The following is a 17,911-nucleotide window of genomic DNA, read 5'->3' as shown; positions in this document are numbered from 1 at the left end:
AGCTGGGAGAGGAGGGCGCGGGAGGAGAAGACGGGAGGAAGAGGACGAGGTTACGTAGACGAGAATTGCCCCAGGAGAGGAGACATTCAGGCGAGGGAAATACCCTGGAATACAGCCAGCCTCTAATAAGTAAATAAGGCTGGCCAGGCGTCCATTGGCTGTGGGGGAGGAATTGGAGGGGGTCCTCGAGGCTGATTGGCGAGGCTGCCATGCGAACAGCGCTGTGGGCGGCCTGGATGTGGGGGAGGCGGGCGCTACGATTGGCCGGTAGCCGAGGCCAGCATTGGGTGGGCTCAGCCTGGTGCCGCTGTCGGGCAAAAAGGGGCCTTGGTGTCGACGGGTAATATTTGTGTCTCGTGCGCGTGGTAGGGACGAGGAATCTGGACTGCACAGCTGAATGGATGGATGTCTCGAGTTTCCTCCCTCGAGCACCTGCATGCCCTAGACTTGTGCTACACAGCGTGGGGGGCGACTGCATAACCAAGCCTACCTTGCCCTCGAGGAAAGCAATGCCCAGCTGACCGGTGGCCGACTCCGCTTCGTAGGCGTTTCAACAGCGGTTGATGTCCATCTTGCCGGTGCGCCGCATGGACAGAAGCAGCCAGACCGGGCGCCGTTCCTCTCCGGGTTGCCCTGGACCACCAATCACCGGCGAGCTCCAAGCCGGGGACATGCTGTATCACGACGCGGCCGGAGGGCCCTGCCTGAGGGAGGTGCTGTAGGTACCTTGAGACCCAGTATCTTCTGCGCTGACTTGTCAGGCCACGGCTGGTTGACGGAGCAGCCTCACCATGACAGACGCCGATCCACACGGAGAGTCTCACCCAGATGCCTACCCCGACTCCATTCCTCATGTGGGTTTTCAAGCCCATAAGCCGACGCACCGGTCCTCCGTTCCGCGAGGTCGCACAGAGGAGGCAGTTCGAAGCTCCCCTCTGGCCGGCTCGACCGAGTTGCTTAGGTAAGGGAAGAGGTGGTGACAGGGGCCAAACAGAATGTCTGTTGGCCTTCCCCAACAAAGCCCCCGAGCACGACATGGCCTGTGTCGCCGCCCATTGACGGCGACATCGGGCCAGAGGCTCCGGGCCTGCTCCTCGACTTGCGCCCGCTCGCGCATGAAATTACAGCGCGCGCACCCCGTCGTGCGCCCAAGCCCTCCCTGGGCATGCCACTGGTGCCACGCCACGATATCCGGTACTCCGTACAGCCTGGCTCATTGTGCAGAGTCTCGACAGCAGCGTCCAGCCGAGGCTTCGTCTGTGATTGGTTCTCGGTCCCCCGGTGCGACGGCACAGGAGACTCCGGTCTCCGTCACCGGCCAGTGGTTAGAGGGCGCCCGCGTGATTGGCCGGCGATACTCTCGTGGATCAGCCTGACGACCACGGACAAGAGCCCGCCAGTGGTGAGTGCCTGCAGTCATTCAATGATACTGCAACTAGCCATGTAACCTGTCGTCGATGGCGCTGAGACGCGGGCCATGGTCGATTTTGCTGTGGCCACGGCGCCCCTTGTGCTGCCCAACCGAGTTGAGACAGACGCCCGACCATGACAGCTTCGGGTCAGGAACCTCGACACCATCAAAGGCAAGATGCGCGCGATTACGCTTGCCGAAGGGAAAGAGGCAATCCGCTCCCAGTAGAGCAAGGGATCCTCGCCTGTGCCGGCCCCTTTGCTGTCCGAGCACCCTTTACACTGCAAACGCTCTTGTGCTGGACTGATAACCACTTGGCCACGTGAAACGCAATCCTTGGCGAAATCGGCCCGGGGATTGCGGCCTTGCCGGGACATCCATGAGTACATGAGGCACATAATTAGCTGCTTGCCGAGCATCTTGTTGTGGCAATGGATGGTGCAGCCTGGCACAGCCACAGCGCCAAGGCCGTGGCCAGTCGCTCTCGTTGGCCGGCAGTGAAACGGGCTGCTTGCTACTAGCCCGAGTCGAGGGCTCGACCAACGGCACCCAGTGACCTGTGACCTGTCTGCAGTCTATGACCTCGGATGCTCGGGCACCGACCGCAGCCTCGCCTGGCTTCCTGCCCTTCGTTCCGCCTTTGACCGGCTGCCGGGACACATGCCGAATCGTTAAGGTCCAGCCATCCATGTCTTGATCAACATTTAGGAAGCAGATGACTGACAAAGCGTTCAAGGCATCCAAGTTTTGCCTTCAAAGGCCCCTTGATGCTTTGGACTTGAAGTACGGTGTCGCCCTTCTGCTATTCCGTGGATGATCTACGCCGGCCGCGGGACCTTCGCATTTAGCCCAAGACGGCCCTATCCCGGTAGGCCAAGCACTTGGCCAGCCACAGCACTGTCAGCCGCGAATAAGCCAGAGCATATTGTCTCGGGGCCAAGGCGAGCGGCATTCCGCCTATCATAAGGTCTGGCGGAAGCTTCACTCGCATCATCTCGAGCATTGCTCTTGCGCTGTCGGCAGCTAACACGCGTCGAGCCGACGAAAGTCGTCGTTGGTCGTGCAAAGAGTTGCGGGGCATGGAGGGATTGGGGCACCATTCGGCAAATGGCGCGAGGGCTGGCGAGTATGCTAATCAAGATCGGGACACATGGAAACATTTCAATGATTTGAAACAACGACACGAATATGCCCTGCCAAGCGCGAGCGGATACGGGAGCCGTTAAAAGCCCCCCGTGGCCGGACGGCGGGAGAGACCCGCGAGGCTGTGCACCATAAGCGGGGAGAGGAGGGCTGGGCGCAAGCGAGCTACCAAGATGCGTCATACGGGGGCTTGCTTGTGCTCCCTTAAGTACTTACTTTGTACCTGCGCCGGGATTCGGTCTTCAGTGGATGGCTTCCAGGCTCCCATTTCCGTATTTACCAAGGTCCCGACGATACCACGCTCGATCGAGAGAGACCAGCCCGTGCGCCGGCCTTCCAACCATCTGCAGTCGGGTGTGTGGATCGCTGGCGTCATGCCGTTTTGCTACCCAAGGTGCGAGGTATAGAGTACCTAGTGCCTGTGGTGCTGCGGGCGAGGCGGAGCCAAGGGAGGTACCGCACTACTTAGTACTTTTTTTGCTGTTCGCCTGTTGGATTAAGATGGTTTAGTCCGGTGATCGTCGCTTTTCTTTCTTATCTGCTCGCCCTCCCCGTCGTCGTCCTACTCTTGGCCACCAACCAAGCCTGCCGAACCAGCCAACTAAAACTTTGCTAAGTCTGTCAAGCTAAGGTGGCCGGGGACATACGGCTGGCGACAAACCGCCTGCTGGCATCGCTCGAAGCCTCGTCGCCGTCTCTCAGTCAAGACTCGGGTCTCATTCACCGTCCCCGCCACCGCCGTCATGGACGCGTACGGTGTCCGCAGAAAGGACACCACCAAAGGGCCGCCCCTGCGCGTCCTCTCCCTCGGTAAGGAGCCAAGCCTTCCTGCTCTTGACTCGTCGCTTACCAGTGCCCGTCTAGATGGAGGAGGCGTCCGCGGCTACTCGATGCTCATCATCGTCCAGGAGCTCATGCACCGAACCTTTGTCGAGACCGAAGGCCGCGCCCCCCGCCGCCATGAGATCCCCAAGCCCTGCGAACACTTTGACCTCATCGTCGGCACCGGCACCGGAGGCCTCATCGCCCTCATGCTTGGTCGCCTGCGCCTCGACCTCGAGACCTGCAAGGAGCTCTACGTGCGCCTGACGCGCATGGTCTTTGAGACGGACAAGACCATCGCCGGCATACCCTACCGCTCCACCCTCTTCAAGGCGAGCCGCCTTGAGGACGCCATCAGGCAGTGCGTCCGAGAACATACCATTTACGAAAAAGAGGGCAACGACGCCGTCAGCGACGACGAGCCCGAGCTGGGCAACCCCCTCCGCCTCAGCAACCACTCGAGTCCCGTGCATCCCAGGCGTCACTTGAGCAACGCCAGCACCGTCAGCTTCAGCGCCCGCAGCCCCTCGGCCCAGATGGCTTCTCGGCCCCTCTACAACTCGAGACACGGCAACCCACACGCCAGGCTATACGACGCTCGCGAGACTAGGACAAAGACGTGAGTGCATCTCCCTCCCCGCTTGGCCGCGAGGACCCCCGGCTGACGACGAATATTTCTCGACAGCGCCGTGACGGCCGTTTACAAAGCCTCTCCCCGCGGATCCCCGCCCGCCATGCTGCGATCCTACGACTCTCGACGCGAGCCACCCCCCGAGTTTGATTGTAAGATCTGGCAGGCCGGCCGGGCGACATGCGCCATTGGCCTCGCCTTCAAGCCCGTCCAGATCGGCCAATCATGGTTTCACGACGACGGCGTAGGGACTTTTAATCCTGCTCCCGAGGCCTTGGACGAGGCCTTGGTCAACGAATGGCCCGGACGGGAGATTGGGGTCTTCGTCAGCGTCGGTACCGGAAGGCGGCCCAGAAGCAGCGACGGCAGCCAGCAGATGTGGTACGAGGGCCTCCTTGGCGACTTTGCCGACGCGCGCAAGAGATTGATTGCCAAGATCGAAGGATGCGAGGACATCCACGAGTACATGCTGAGCGAACACCTCCCCAGGAGGGGGGTCAATACGGAAAACTACTACCGGCTCAACGTCGAGATTGGCGTGGGCGAGTTTGGCATGAACGAGTGGCACCGGCTCGGCGACATTAGCACGGGAACGCGGAGATACATGGCCCAGGAGGCTGAGCAGCGCATGATCCAAGGCATCTCCACCAAGCTGGCCAAGATCCAAAAGGCCAAGGCCCGCTGGGAGCGAGCGGCTTTGGGCATCCCGCAGCTTGTCAAGTCGTCGACGGGCATGGAACCCGGGGTGACCTTTGCGGTAGAGCTCCCGGGCGACATGCCCACGTCTTTTCCGGCAGCGCCGCACAGCCCAATCAGCCGGTCGTCTTTTGAATCGGGCCCGGACAGCCTGCAAGTCGGGGCAAATAACCCGGCATCGCCACGGAGCTCTCACGATCGGATTCGGCCCGTCTCGGGCAACCAGCGGACGACGCCACCGCCTCCGCCTGGGCAGCGCCCGCCTCCACCTCCAACGCCAAACAGCGGGGTGGCGAATTCGCGAGCGGACGAGCCCGACAAGCTCTGGGGGTCCGCTCCGACGCCAGCCCAGTACAGGGTGGCATCGGGAGCCGACAAGATTGCCATAATGAGCCCAGACGAGCACCCGAGACCGCCGCCCGCGCCGCCCGCGGTGCCGCCCCCGACGCGGATCGAGCCTCCGCCCCTGCCGCCCAAGACGCCTCTGCCGGACAGCAATTCTCGCACGCATCGTGTGCAGCAGCCGTCGGGCGGCAGGGGATCGAGGGTGCCGACGCCGCCATACCCAGTGGACGACGAGGGGCCCCCGCCGCCGGTCAACATGGCGCGGAAGCCCGAGTACCGTTGCAAGTAGTGGCAGATTGGTCCTGTACACAGGAAGCCGTGTTTCACCTTGTTGTTTCCTTTCCGCTTTTGTTGTGCGACGACGATATGAGGGCGCAGTCGACCAAGTGGCGCGGGTGCTTGGCGACTTGATGAAGGCTTGTTTCTCTCTGATACCACGGCTGCGAGCCACTGCGATGCATGCATGTAGAGGAGGGGGGGGGGGCGTGAGAGGGTAGTATCTGGGGCATCAGCCATGGAGGAATGGCAAAGACGGCAAAGACATTTGTGAATTGACGCTTGCAGCTGAAGACGATGAAATCAGGCCATGTGTGTCTTTGAAGGGCCTTATTATTAATCCGAGGACGTCAGCTCGTCTCGTCTCCGAATGGCTGTGTGCATGGCATGACTGCCAGAGTCTTGGATGCATGCTTGTTGGCTGGCTGATGTGACACGCATGGAGCGGCCCAGCTCGGCTGTTGAAACGCAATTGCTCCCGGGCGAGTGATGTATTGAGCTACCGGACAGCGCTGGGCTGTTGCAGGGTGCTGTGAGTGGGAACTGGCGAGGTTTGCGGTTGCCCCCATCGTGACCTGCAGATGAACAAGGCAACAGTGACATCAGGTACTAACTAGGCCAAGGACGCGGCAGCAACCGTCGCCTTGTGGCATTAGCTCCCCGCGTTAGTGCACTGTAGCGCCCGTGTTTCTGCAGCCGGCGGAGCTAAGCAGGTCTCGCGGTGTTGCACTGTACCCGCACTGTATCGTCTCCTTCCCTCTGGTGCTTCAGGCCGACGTGGCTCCAGAACCATCATGACATACGCACGACGCTCCGGTGGACAATGACGAGGCTTGGGCTGCAGCGACAGAGACGGCTGCGATACAGTACGGACATTCACGTGCCGACTCCATGCCGACGTCGAGACGTGATAGGCTCGGCCTGCACACAGTACTTGGCGAGAAGCCGAGAGAGCGAAGCGAGCGACGGGAGTTTGGCGCCCCGTCATCCTTGAGGTGCCACACGCACCCGTCCAGCCAACGGGAGCGCAGGATATGGCCAGGTGGATGCCTCTCGAGCCGTCATCACTGGGGGGCTTGACATTCGACTCGTCTCCGTCGACAACCACCACAGTACATACTACCACTACGGTCAACCTCCAAGGCCCCCCTTGTGCGTGTGAGTGCGTGTGCGTGTCAGGCAGCTATGTAATTACTTACCTACCTACCTAAGTAGCTGCCTGCCATACTACACTGTACAGTACGGTACGCTCAGTTGCCCCGCCTCGACAGGAGGGAGAGACTGGCTCGGCAGGTGCCGAAGCAAATACCCGGAGGCGTCATCGTTCAAGACTTGAACAGCAATGATGGACGCGTAAAACGCCGTACATACACATACATCCATCTATCTGTACGCAGGTTGGGGTACGCACGGTAGACGCGGCCTGTCGAATCACGTCCCGCCTTGGCCCCCCCGTCTCACGCTCATCACTCTATCTCCTACTCCGTAGGTGCCATGGATCCTCAGAAGACAGAGCCTCAGGGCGAGTACAAGCTGCCGGCCGAGGCAGCGGAGACATGAATCTCGCCTGGAACAAGTCGCCTGGTGCAAGTCGCCTACTGCACGCCTGGAGATGCACCCCTTTCCCGGCATCCTGGAGCCCGGCTTATCGAATAACTTGGCCCATACTCCGTGTGTACGCCGTACAGAGTACATTCATTCATCGCCTACTCTTCCTCTTCATCTCCCTTTCGCTCCTCCTTGCTCTTGCCAATCTCATCTGCCGACGATCCCGCCCACTCCCCGCCCCCAACCCCCGGTCAACGAGCACCGCACGGGGTGCTAAGAGCCCAAGCAGGCGAGCAATCAATCGACAGCTCACCCCTGTTCCTCAACTTGCCACCCTCTTCTTTCTCCCGTCTGCCTCTCTTCGCTGTGCTCTCTCCGCGACTTGTTTCTTTTCGCATCCACCACTTCTCACGCTCGCCCGAGACCAGCTTGGACGACGCTGTTGCCCAACATCCGCCACGCCTATGGCTGTGGCTCGCGCTTCTCGTCATGCTTGAAATCACGCCTGGCAGCTTGCAGGACCAGAGGCCGCGCCTGCAACCGTGCTCGTCGCTGTCACCACCCGGCTCAGTTTCGGCTCCCGCTCACGCTCCCTCCATGTCTCCGGCTCCTGCTCCGACTCCGCAGCCGAACCTTGTCTTCAAGACCAGATACCCGTCGGCTTGCAAGGAGTGTCGGAGGAGGAAGCAAAAGGTCCGTCTTCTTTTCCTCGCGACCATCCGTCACTCCCCACCCGAGTCCGTCATCCTCTGCACCCCCCGGCGCGGCGACCTGTCGAGGCCGAGAGCCAGACCGTCTTGTCAGCTCGCTCTTCAAACGCGAGCTCGGTGCGGCTAGGGCTGAGCTGCATGGCCGCCACCAGGGTTGCAAGCTGCAAGCTTCCCATTACCTCGTCCCTCTGCTTCATTTGCCGCACCTCGGCCACTTCCGGCACTGCGCCCATGTCACCTTGGCTAACGCCTTACCACCGCCTAGTGCTCCCTTACTCAGCCCTGTACCAACTGTGCCCGTCGGTTCCCGCAGCCCACCTGCGAATACGGCGTCGAAAAGAACAAGAGGTACGTGGACCATCGGCCGTCCGCCCGAGCCTCTGTCCCCCGCCCCCGGACCCACCCTGGGCTGATGACGGAGTGCTCAGCAGATCCCCGTACGCGCCGGCGTCGGAACCCAGGAACAATGCGTCCGCCGCAGGTGGCCTCTATTCCCATCTTGACATGGAATCCGTCCGCGATGCCCTCGTCGAGGTCGAAGGCCCGGCCGCCATCGGCAAGCTTCCCGGCACTCCCCCGGTCCCCACCAGTTTCTCCGACGTTGTCTCGCCGCCGAGCCGAAGTGCGAGCCCGTACTTTCTCATGCAGGGTCAAACCCCGGATGCGGAGCGCATGCTGAGGCTGCGCTTCAGGGACAAGGGGGGGGTGCTGGCCGGCCAGGACATTATCGAACTCTTGCAGTACATCCTCAAGACTCGCCTCAAGGTGACCAACAGCATCGTCAAGGATGAGTGGTACATTGACGGCGCTCACTTGCTGCGGGCGTCTCAGGCGGCAAGCCCGCCGGGGGTATCGCTAGCTAGGTTTGACCACGAAATCCGCCACCTGCCCATGGCGCCCACACAGATGAACAAGGAACTCGTTCGCACGCGTACGATGGCCCTGTCACTCTACAACCGACAGCATGCTGACACCAGCCCAGATCTCCAACTCATGAGCCGCTTCAAGGCGTCTCTCGACGGGAGCCCGCGCCCCAACAATCGATTTATGAAGCACTGGATCCCCTATTCAATCCAAGACCCGCTCGTCCTTCACGTCGTTCTCTGCTCCACGGCCAGCTTCCTCAACGAGACGGGGCGCGTCCCCAAGGCCATGCTCTTCCTCCACCGCCAGACAGTCATGCGGATGCTCAATGATCAGCTCGCCAATCCGCACCTGTGCACAAATGACTCGGCAATGCTGGCCGTCGCCCAGATGATCTTGACCTCGTGGTACTGGGGCAGCACTCAGGAGCTGCATGCCCACATGGCGGGCTTCAAGAGAATGATTCTACTGAGGGGAGGCATTCAGAGCTTAGGCATGGAGGGCTATACGAGCAAGGTTGCCCTAATGTGAGTCGAGCAACCCACACCTTGTCTCGCATTTACTGATGGCAGTTGATTTCCAGCGACGACTTTGTCATTGCTCTTGCTCACGAGACCGAGCCCTTGATGTTTGGCGAGCCCGGCTTTGATTTTGTTGACCCATTTCCCGAGCCGCTACAGGTCAACTTCAACTCTCCTCTTCTCTTCAACTGCCCCCCTTTTCTCAGCCCCGCGTCCTCGTTGCGACTCCATCCCCACACGGCTCAAATCCTGGACAACATGCGGACTCTGACCAAGGCTGTCGTGGAGCTGCCGGATCATCCCTCGGACGACCAACTGGACAGCCTGTACAGCACGGCCATGTCGATTCTCTCGGCCGTGACCCATTTGCCCGCGGATGTATCACTAGACGTCAGCCCGGAGCCGCCCCGTTCCGAAGCCGCCACTGGTCCCGGATGTACCACGTTTGGCTTGAAGAGAAAGCGACAAGGGGACGACACAATGGCTCCTAGAAAGGCCGGCACGAGCGAGTTCGACGGACGCATGGCAACGCTAGAGGACGCACCAGACTTGGTGCACCGCTGCGTGCGGAGGACGGCGCTTGTCTACTGCTACTCGATTGTGCACCGAGTGCCTACCAGCAAAGTGTGCAGCGAGGCCGACTTTGCTCAGATCTGGAGCTGCGCCTGGACGGTGGGCCTGGATCGCTGGTCGTTGCTCAGCGGCATCTTTGCCTGGATGATGATTGCCATTGTGGCCAGTTCTCACCAGTCGATCCACGGGCGAATGACCAAGACGCTCCTGGTCACGGCCTTCATGTACATTGGCACGGAGAACTGGCACGTTGCGGTTGACATGGCCGAGGCCGCCCTGAAGCTTCAGCGTTGGCTTAGAGGCGGCAAGGCCGACGTGGAAGACGGAGTCATCAGCGCCGCGTTTGGTGGCGAGCAGGTCATTGAAAAGTACGGGTTTGCGTTCAAGGACTTCCGGGACACGCTGCCACCGGGCTTTCCCGACGCGTTGGAGGACGAAGCTGAAGGAGCCGACTAAGCCATGTCTGGAATGACCAACCGAAAAGCCACTGGATGAATGCGATGCCTTTGACCCGGCCACGGCCTGCATATGTTGTGCTCCCCCAGCTGGCATCGACGCGAGGCTGGATGTTGCCACACAGTGTTGCGTCACAGCTACGCAAGAAGCCTTAACATGGTCGAGGTAAAAGAGCACAGTTTACCCAGGAACGAAAGCCTGATCAGACCAGGATAGTGGAAACTGAAAACGAAACATTACACGCGTTCTACAAAAAACGATTTTGTCCCGACATGCTAGACTGGACCAAGCTGCGCGAGGTCTTACCGAATGGGGAGGTGCTGGTGCCTGGTGACGATGGATATGAAGCGAGCCTCAAGAGATGGAACGTGGCGCGCGAGGCAAAAGCTGTATGTGGGACTGAGTACCGCTGTCAAACTCGGCCTCCCTTGACCCGACACTGACCACTTTGCAGGCGGTGGTTGTCAAGCCCATGTGCTCAGATGAGGTCTCCGCGAGTGTCCAGTTTGCGGTTGCGAGCGGGCTACCCCTGACTGTCTGCGGAGGCGGCCACTCAACGAGCGGGCTGTCGTCCACGGAAGGGATGCTCATTCACCTGGGAAACATGCGCAGGGTGCATGTCGACGAGACCAGCGGCATTGTTTCCTTTGAGGGCGGCTGTCTCTGGTCCGACGTGGACGGCGCCTTGGAGGCCAGCGGGCTCGCCACCGTCGCAGGCGTCGTCAATCACACCGGCGTAGGAGGGCTTGTCCTCGGGGGCGGTCACGGTTGGCTGACAGCGAGACATGGACTGACAATCGACAACCTCGTCGCGGTTGAAATGGTGCTGGCCGACGGCTCCACTGTGGAAGCATCCGCGACGCAGAAGCCAGATCTTTTCTGGGCGGTTCGTGGCGCAGGGGCAATGTTTGGAGTTGTCACGCGCTTCAAGTCGCGCGCCCACAGGCAAGAACCGGTGTGGAGCGGGACGCTCGTGTTCACGCCGGACAAGCTCGGCCAACTTGTGGCCGTTGCCAACAAATTGCACGTCCAGGACAACCGAGAAGGCCATTGCCTGACTCTGGGCTTTGGATACGCACCCGACGGCAGGACCCGCGCCCTCTCCGCCGTGCCCCTGTTCCACGGGCCGGAGGCGGAAGCGAGGGCCTACTTTTCAGAGCTTCTACGCGTTGGGCCAGTCAGCGACGAGACGCAGATGATGACGATGGCGCGGGTAAACGGTCTGGTCAACAAGGTGTTTGCACACGGCTTCCGCCGCTTCATGGGCTCGAGCAACGTCACGATGCCGCTCGACGCGGCGGGTCTGCAGGAGACGGCCGACATGATGTGGTCATTCTGCGATGCGCGCCCCAACGTGGACTCCTCGATTATCGTGATTGAAATATTCCCCACGCACAAGCAGCGCTCGGTGCCGCAAGACGCCACGGCGTATGCCAACCGCGGGGACCACTACGACGTTGCGGTGTCGTTTGGATGGACGGAGCCGGCGCTCGATGACGAAGTCGCAGAGTTTGGCAGGACGTTGCGCGAGCAGATTGGCCGGACCAACGGGCATCGCGCCAGACATGGCGGCGGCGACGAGAGGGACAAGGGGGCCCCGGTGGGACGGTATATCAACATGGAGGCGGAGCCGGTGCGGTCGAAGGAAGCGTACGGCGAGAACGTGGAGCGGTTGAGGAGCTTGAAGAGGAGTTTTGATCCGGACAACGTATTTCACAAGGGGTTTGGGATCGAGGGTTGAGGAGGAGGGCCGATGATTGGCGTGTCGCAGATGCAAGTTGTGAGGGGAATTGATGACATCTTTCTCTCTCATCCTCGTCCCACCAAGCTACTGCGCAAGTCCAGCACTCACGCATGCAGTGCCACGTTGTCCGAGAACCACCCAAGCGCCCCCTGGCTGGGAGGGGAAAAGGACCAAGAATTGGCCGTCACGGGCTCGAGCGGGAGCCAGTCAAGTGGCGCGGTGGCCTGGAAGTGCATGACGACGCATGTACACGCTTGGTACATGAGCGCATGCTCTACAGTAGGATGCAGGCAAGCCGTCAAAGGCAGGGGAATGCTCAATTGAAAGGGGGTGGTTGATGAGCTGTTCTTGCGGCGAGCGGGCGGGTGGATGGTGGGCGAGAGGCGGAGGACATTGGACGACGCAGGGAACGGTTATCAAGAGGTTCTTTTTTTGCCTTGCTTGCTTCTTAGCTGGAAGTTTGTGTAGGGGTGGGGAGAGGGAGAGGAGAGGAGACGAGGATGTAATCATGGGTATTATGTGCTGTGCTGCATGGGTGCAGGGCGCATATATCTTGATGAGTTGTCGCAGAGGGGGCGGTGTTGGTACCCGTCTTGTTCTCGTCGTCAATCCCGTGGAATTGCTGTTTCTTCAAACGCAATTGAGAGTGGCTATTACACAGCTGGAGAACGTGGAAGAGAGAGACAGAGAGACAGAGAGGCCTTGACGGAGTCTTCAGCTGCGACGAGCTGGCCGAGGATCAATTCGCACTCAGCCTCTACCGATCGGCCGATCGAGCACACATACATACACGACAGAGTTGAAAGAGAGCGCACGGAGAGGAAATTGGCTGAAATCACGAAATATCTCACATTCCGAAGGTGCCAAAGGGGGTTGGCTCGCCACACTCAAGCAACAGGACAAGAAGAAGGAGAACACGCACTGAGACTTCATACACCTCTCGCAGCCCATCCCATGCATCCCACGGCTCTGCTCCGCCGGGAAGTCGAGGCCGACGACGACGCGACAGGGCTGTCGCCGCGCGACCACCGGCGTCCGGCGCATTCGCACCGCCTCCACGTTGGGGGGAGGGGGCGCGTGGCACTGGCGGCGCGGAGGAGAAGGATGTGCGTGGAGCAGCTGTACCGATTCGAGGAGCAGGCTGGGGGGCGGTGATGAGTGCTGTTCATCCTTGGTTTCTCGTTATGCTCGCTTGATTGCTATTTGACAAGAGTTGGGAGAGGAGGCAGGGGGGAAGACGGGGTTGGAATAGTGAGGAGAGAGATAGCTTGGCTTGCAAGTCGACTGCGTGTGATTTGGACATGAAGAGTGTATGATGTAGTGCGCTTCGAGGCAAGTCGTCTTGCGCAGCTTAAAAAATGTCGGATTATAAGAGTAACAGTCGCTATGATACGAATAAGAGACGAATGAGTGACGGACCACGGCATCCCAAACACCTCGGCAACCAAGCAATTCATAAGCACCTCAAATCTTGCTCGACGGCTCATCGCCCGGCGCCTGCGTGCAGATACGCTCCAAGCCCCTGCGCAGCTCCAACGTCATGCCGCCCGGAGCCGGACGGCCCGTCTTGCGGTCGACAAAGACGTGGACAAAGTCGCAGACGGCGCGGGGGCCGTCGTCAGCGCCGCGCTCAAACAGGGCGAGCTCGTAGGTGACGCTGGAGCGGCCGAGGCGGGCGACGCGCAGGGCGACGTCGGCGACGGCCGGGTAGGCGATGGGGCGGAAGTAGTCGGTGCGGGTGTGGGCAACGAGGGGGTGTTGGGAGGAGGTGGGCGGGTGGATGGAGCAGGATTCGGCGAGGTAGGCGTTGACGGCCGAGTCGAAGCTGAGGTGACGATGGTGAATGACTGTAGGTAGCCAGCACTGGCTCAGGAGAGAGGCTCACAGGAAGTTGTAGACCGAGTTGTTCATGTGGTCGTACATGTCGTTGTCGTTCCTTGTTGCGAGGCATGCTGTAAGCGCGTGTTGATGATGAGAGAGCATCCCCGGAAAGGAAATGGCCGAGCGAAAGACAAAGAGGGGAGTGTAGAAGCGCAGGCTCAGAAAGTGGAGTCGAAACTCAAAAGGAATCGAAGCCAGAACCTACCAGCGCGTCCGATAGTCCAAGATGTATGGGTAGTCTTGGCGACGGCGGGCCCTGCGGTCGGCCGAGGAGGGAGGCATGGTGATGATTCTTTGCTTTTACTAACGCCGTAGAAGATTGTGTGTATGTATATATGCTCGGTTGATGGAGAGGAGGGGCGGAGGGGGATAGACAAGCGATGACGAGGAGGAGGAGGAGGAGGGCCTGGTGAAATCCTGCCGTGCTTCGGCCGAGGGAGAAGAGCCTCTATTTACCGCACAGTGGGGAGACTGCGAGCTGTATGGAAGTGGCTGCAGAGTTTTCGTATTTGGCTAACCGGCGTTTGATGCACTTGGCCGTAAGGATGGACGGGCCGTTGGCAAGCGACGTCCGGACCGTGGCCGTCGCTGCCCGGACCGATGATCCGAAGGCCGGGCCGGGGCTTATGTAAGCAGACACTCCGGGGGACATTGCGTGGGGCCCCATTCTGCCGAGGTTGACCGCCCCTTTTTTTGTTGCACCAACTCCACCTTCAACTTGGAGTCTTGATGACTGGATGATCATGACAAAGACTACGACGACGACGACGACGACGTCGATGCGCCAAGAAGATAGAGTCTACAAGGCTTAGCGGCATTGGTCACTCGTACTTGACAGCAGCGGCGCAATACACACAATCAGCTAGCCTCGCCGTCTCTGCCCTTCCCTCTCTGCTCTCTCTTCGAGGCCGACAGACTGCCGTCCCATTGCTCCCTCGTGCCCGGTACCGCTCATGCTTGCAGGCCCACGGGCTGTCGTCGCCGATCTGCTCCAGCTCGGCCAAGCTCGGACCCTCGCTGTCGCCGCAAGAATCATGGACTCTTCCCCATCCTCGAGTCGCGGGCCTGAAGCCGAAGCGCCGAGGGTACAAGACAAGCCAAAGAAGACGCGCCAGATCAAGGGAGCCCACAAACAGCCCGTGATCATGCCCATGGGCACCCCGTGGCCGCCGTCGTACTACATCGAGGACGGCCTGCGCCGCGTCGAGCCCTACCATTGGACCTACAACACATACTGCAAGGAGCGCTGGCGCGGACGCACCCTCATCGAGGTCTTCGAGTCCGAATTCCGCGACCGCACCACCGAATACTACCGCACCGCCATGGAGTCGGGCCAGATATTCATTAACGGAAAGCGCGTGGGGCCCGAACACGTCCTGCGCAACGGCGATCTCGTCTCGCACACGCTGCACCGCCACGAGCCCCCCGTCACCGCCGAGCCCATCGGCATCGTCCACGAGGACGACGACATGATTGTCATCAACAAGCCCTCGGGCGTCCCCGTCCACCCGGCCGGCCGGTACAAGCTCAATACGGTCATTGAGATCCTCAAGAGCGAGCGCGGCCCCGGCTTTATGCCCTATCCGTGCAACCGTCTCGACCGTCTGACGAGCGGCGTCATGTTTGTCGCAAAGAGCGTCCACGCCGCCGAGGCGCTGACTCGCAAGATCAAGCAGCGCACGGTGCGCAAGGAGTACATTGCGCGCGTCATGGGCGAGTTCCCCGACGGCGAGGTCGTTTGCGACCAGCCCATCCTGCAGATCTCGCCAAAGCTTGGCCTGAATCGCGTCCGCGCCGATGGTAAGACGGCGCGCACCGTCTTCAAGAAGCTGGCCTACTACCCGGCGCCGGTTCGGGAGCAGCGGCCGCCGCGGGCGCCCGAGGATGGCGGCCACGGCCAGCCGTGGCACCTAAAGCAGGGATACTCGGTGGTGCGCTGCCTGCCGGTGACGGGGCGGACGCATCAGATCCGGGTACACCTGCAGTACCTGGGTCACCCGATCCAGAACGACCCCATCTATGCCAACCAGCGCGTCTGGGGACTGGAGCTGGGCCGCGCGGACGCCGAAGGGACGGCGACGACGGACGAGGACGTCATCAGCCGGCTGTCGCGGATGGGCAAGCAAGAGGTGGCGCAGGCCGTTGTCTACTACGACGAGATGGTGGACCAGTACGAAAAGCGACGGGCGGAGAAGATGACGGGCGAGCTGTGCGGCGAGTGCGAGACGCCGCTCTACTCGGACCCGGGCGCGCACGAGCTGTCGCTGTGGCTGCACAGCCTGCGGTACGAGGACGTCGAGGGCAGCTGGTCGTACGTGAGCCAGCTGCCGGCGTGGGCGCTGCCGCCGGAGGGTGTGGAAGGGCCGACGACGGTGGGAGGGATGCAGGAGCTGGTGGAGGCGGCGCGAGAGGACGAGGGCGAGGATCCGGACATGGCCGGGAAGCAGGCGAGGCCCGCCGAGGTAGCGGCGCGCACTGAAGCAGCGAAGCCCGCAGGCGCAGTGGGGGAGGAGGAGGAGGAGGAGGTGCCGCAGCAGCTGGAGAGGGGAGGGGAAACAAGGGAGGTGTGACGGACAGGGAGCCCGTCAAGACAATGACACGAGTCTTCTTCCTTTCTTCTTTTTCTGTTCTAGAAGCAAAGGCGGCGGCTGAGCGACTGCTTCGCAACCGTCTGGTCCTCTTTTTCTTCCCCTCTTTCGTCTTCGTCCTGTGCTGTCGATGGCGATCTGCCCCTCCCATCCATCTCTTCTGGTCCCTGTGGCCCGTCATACCACCTCGAGGAGGGCCACGTCTGCACGGGCTTTTCAGATTTCCCACGCCCCCCCCTTCCCCGCCTCCTTTGTCTCGAGAGCTATCGACTCCAAACAGCCTCGACGATGGATGGGGAGAGTGAAAGTTAGTGTCTTGGGTGTGTGTGTGTGTGACACCCAGAACGGTCACGGTCGAGGAGGAGGCCAACAGGATGATTCTGCCGGTGGAGTCCGTGAGGAGGGAGGGGGATCGGAGGCCAGGAGGGGGGATCTGAGACACGCGACCAGTGTCTCGTCTCGGGAAGAGGGGGTTTGCTGAGGAAGGACGGTAGAAGCTGGACGCGGTCTTCTAGAAGGTGTCGACTTGGCTTCTCGGTGGTGGATCTCTGCATCCATCTCTCCGGCCATCTCTTACACGTCTCTCGGCACTGCATGGCGTCTCGCTCGCGCTTTGCCTTAAAAGGGCTACGTTTCGCATACCACACACCAAGGCGGCACTTTTTGCATCTGGTGATACTGGCCGTTACCTTTGGACGGTGAAAGAGGGGAGACGGTTGCCTCGATTTGGGATATGGTGGTGGTGCAGCATCCGCCGAGGGATGGCCGTGCAAGGAGCTCGATATCCAGATTCCGACATTTCCGAGCTTGCCCAGACGACCGACATCGAGATGCTTGCTTTCCCTCGCCGGCGAAGGGAAGCAAGGGAGGCTCTCGTTAGGCAGCCCACTGAAAAGGGGGGGGAGGCCGCAGAGCTCTTCTTTCCCGTGCCGCCGCTCCACCTCCCTCCCTCCCTCCCTCTCCAGTCGCTGCCACCGGCGTCGTGCCTCGGCGGGCGCCCTTTGCCGCCGGCGGGCGAGTTGGCTTCCCTCCACGACGGCCCGGGTAGGTGAGAGAGGAGCGGCAACAGAACGTATGTGTTCGAGGCGTGAGCAGCCGCCGGGTCGGCAAGGCGGCCGGCCAAGGTTATGCATAAGCTGCATGCGCTGTAGATGCGACGCGCAAGGGATGTTTGGCAGAGGCTATTGCTGCAGCTGCGTAGATCCCGCCTGGTATGGAAGGGGGGCAGTCGTCAATGTCAACACCAGGAAATGGCTTTACCGTGCCTCGCCCGTCGGAGGATTTTGCATCATCGTCAGCCATCATGCGCGGCTGTCTCGTCAGGCGGGGAGAGGGAGAGATGCTCAACGCGAGACACGGAGCGCAGGGCCAGAACGAGGCGGCTTGCATTGTCCTCGGCGGCCTCTCTCAGCGTCGGGCCAGGCAGACGGGGGCGTTTGATGCGCCGAGAAACTATATGCGTGCGGGTGTTATAGGGCCAGGCAGAGAAAAAGGGTTTGGTTTGATCGGCGACCGGCCCTCGGGGGCATTGATGCGTCGCGGCATTTCGGGATTGTCGGCGTACTTTTCTTTTGTTTTCTTTTTGCCCGACAACCTTATTTTCTCGGTTTGGTCTCGACGGCAATGCGCATTTCGGCGGAGCGAAACAGGCCGACAGATGAGGGCTGCGCGTGTTCCGCTTCCGTCCCGGGCGTTGTTGGCG

At 60.9% G+C, this 17,911-nt stretch overlaps 5 protein-coding genes across 5 annotated transcripts; 4 read left to right on the top strand and 1 right to left on the bottom strand.

Annotated features, from left to right (window-relative positions):
* Positions 1–3,297: 3,297 nt before the first annotated feature.
* On the top strand, positions 3,298–5,337 carry HRG_00051 (patatin-like phospholipase domain-containing protein; the record flags this gene model as incomplete). Its single annotated transcript, XM_044858522.1, has 3 exons — positions 3,298–3,364; positions 3,419–3,995; positions 4,062–5,337. 3 exons carry the CDS (start codon positions 3,298–3,300, stop codon positions 5,335–5,337), a joined length of 1,920 nt encoding a protein of 639 aa, XP_044724922.1.
* Positions 5,338–7,469: 2,132 nt separating this feature from the next.
* On the top strand, positions 7,470–9,996 carry HRG_00050 (fungal specific transcription factor domain-containing protein; the record flags this gene model as incomplete). Its single annotated transcript, XM_044858521.1, has 5 exons — positions 7,470–7,565; positions 7,848–7,930; positions 8,014–8,513; positions 8,565–8,973; positions 9,030–9,996. 5 exons carry the CDS (start codon positions 7,470–7,472, stop codon positions 9,994–9,996), a joined length of 2,055 nt encoding a protein of 684 aa, XP_044724921.1.
* Positions 9,997–10,268: 272 nt separating this feature from the next.
* HRG_00049 (FAD binding domain-containing protein) lies at positions 10,269–11,737 on the top strand (the record flags this gene model as incomplete). Its single annotated transcript, XM_044858520.1, has 3 exons — positions 10,269–10,385; positions 10,451–11,596; positions 11,642–11,737. The coding sequence occupies 3 exons, from the start codon at positions 10,269–10,271 to the stop codon at positions 11,735–11,737; spliced, it is 1,359 nt and encodes a 452-aa protein (XP_044724920.1).
* Positions 11,738–13,204: 1,467 nt separating this feature from the next.
* On the bottom strand, positions 13,205–13,903 carry HRG_00048 (thioesterase-like superfamily domain-containing protein; the record flags this gene model as incomplete). Its single annotated transcript, XM_044858519.1, has 3 exons — positions 13,205–13,565; positions 13,626–13,676; positions 13,827–13,903. The coding sequence occupies 3 exons, from the start codon at positions 13,901–13,903 to the stop codon at positions 13,205–13,207; spliced, it is 489 nt and encodes a 162-aa protein (XP_044724919.1).
* Positions 13,904–14,655: 752 nt separating this feature from the next.
* On the top strand, positions 14,656–16,191 carry HRG_00047 (RNA pseudouridylate synthase domain-containing protein; the record flags this gene model as incomplete). The annotated part of the gene is made up of 3 exons (XM_044858518.1): positions 14,656–14,706; positions 14,758–15,471; positions 15,541–16,191. The coding sequence occupies 3 exons, from the start codon at positions 14,656–14,658 to the stop codon at positions 16,189–16,191; spliced, it is 1,416 nt and encodes a 471-aa protein (XP_044724918.1).
* Positions 16,192–17,911: the final 1,720 nt, after the last annotated feature.

Source organism: Hirsutella rhossiliensis (genome assembly GCF_020360975.1).
Source record: "Hirsutella rhossiliensis strain HR02 chromosome Unknown scaffold00001, whole genome shotgun sequence".
NCBI classification, from domain to species: Eukaryota; Fungi; Ascomycota; class Sordariomycetes; order Hypocreales; family Ophiocordycipitaceae; genus Hirsutella; species Hirsutella rhossiliensis.
Note: the sequence above shows the minus strand (reverse complement) of the source record. Positions and strands in the feature narration are given on the sequence as shown.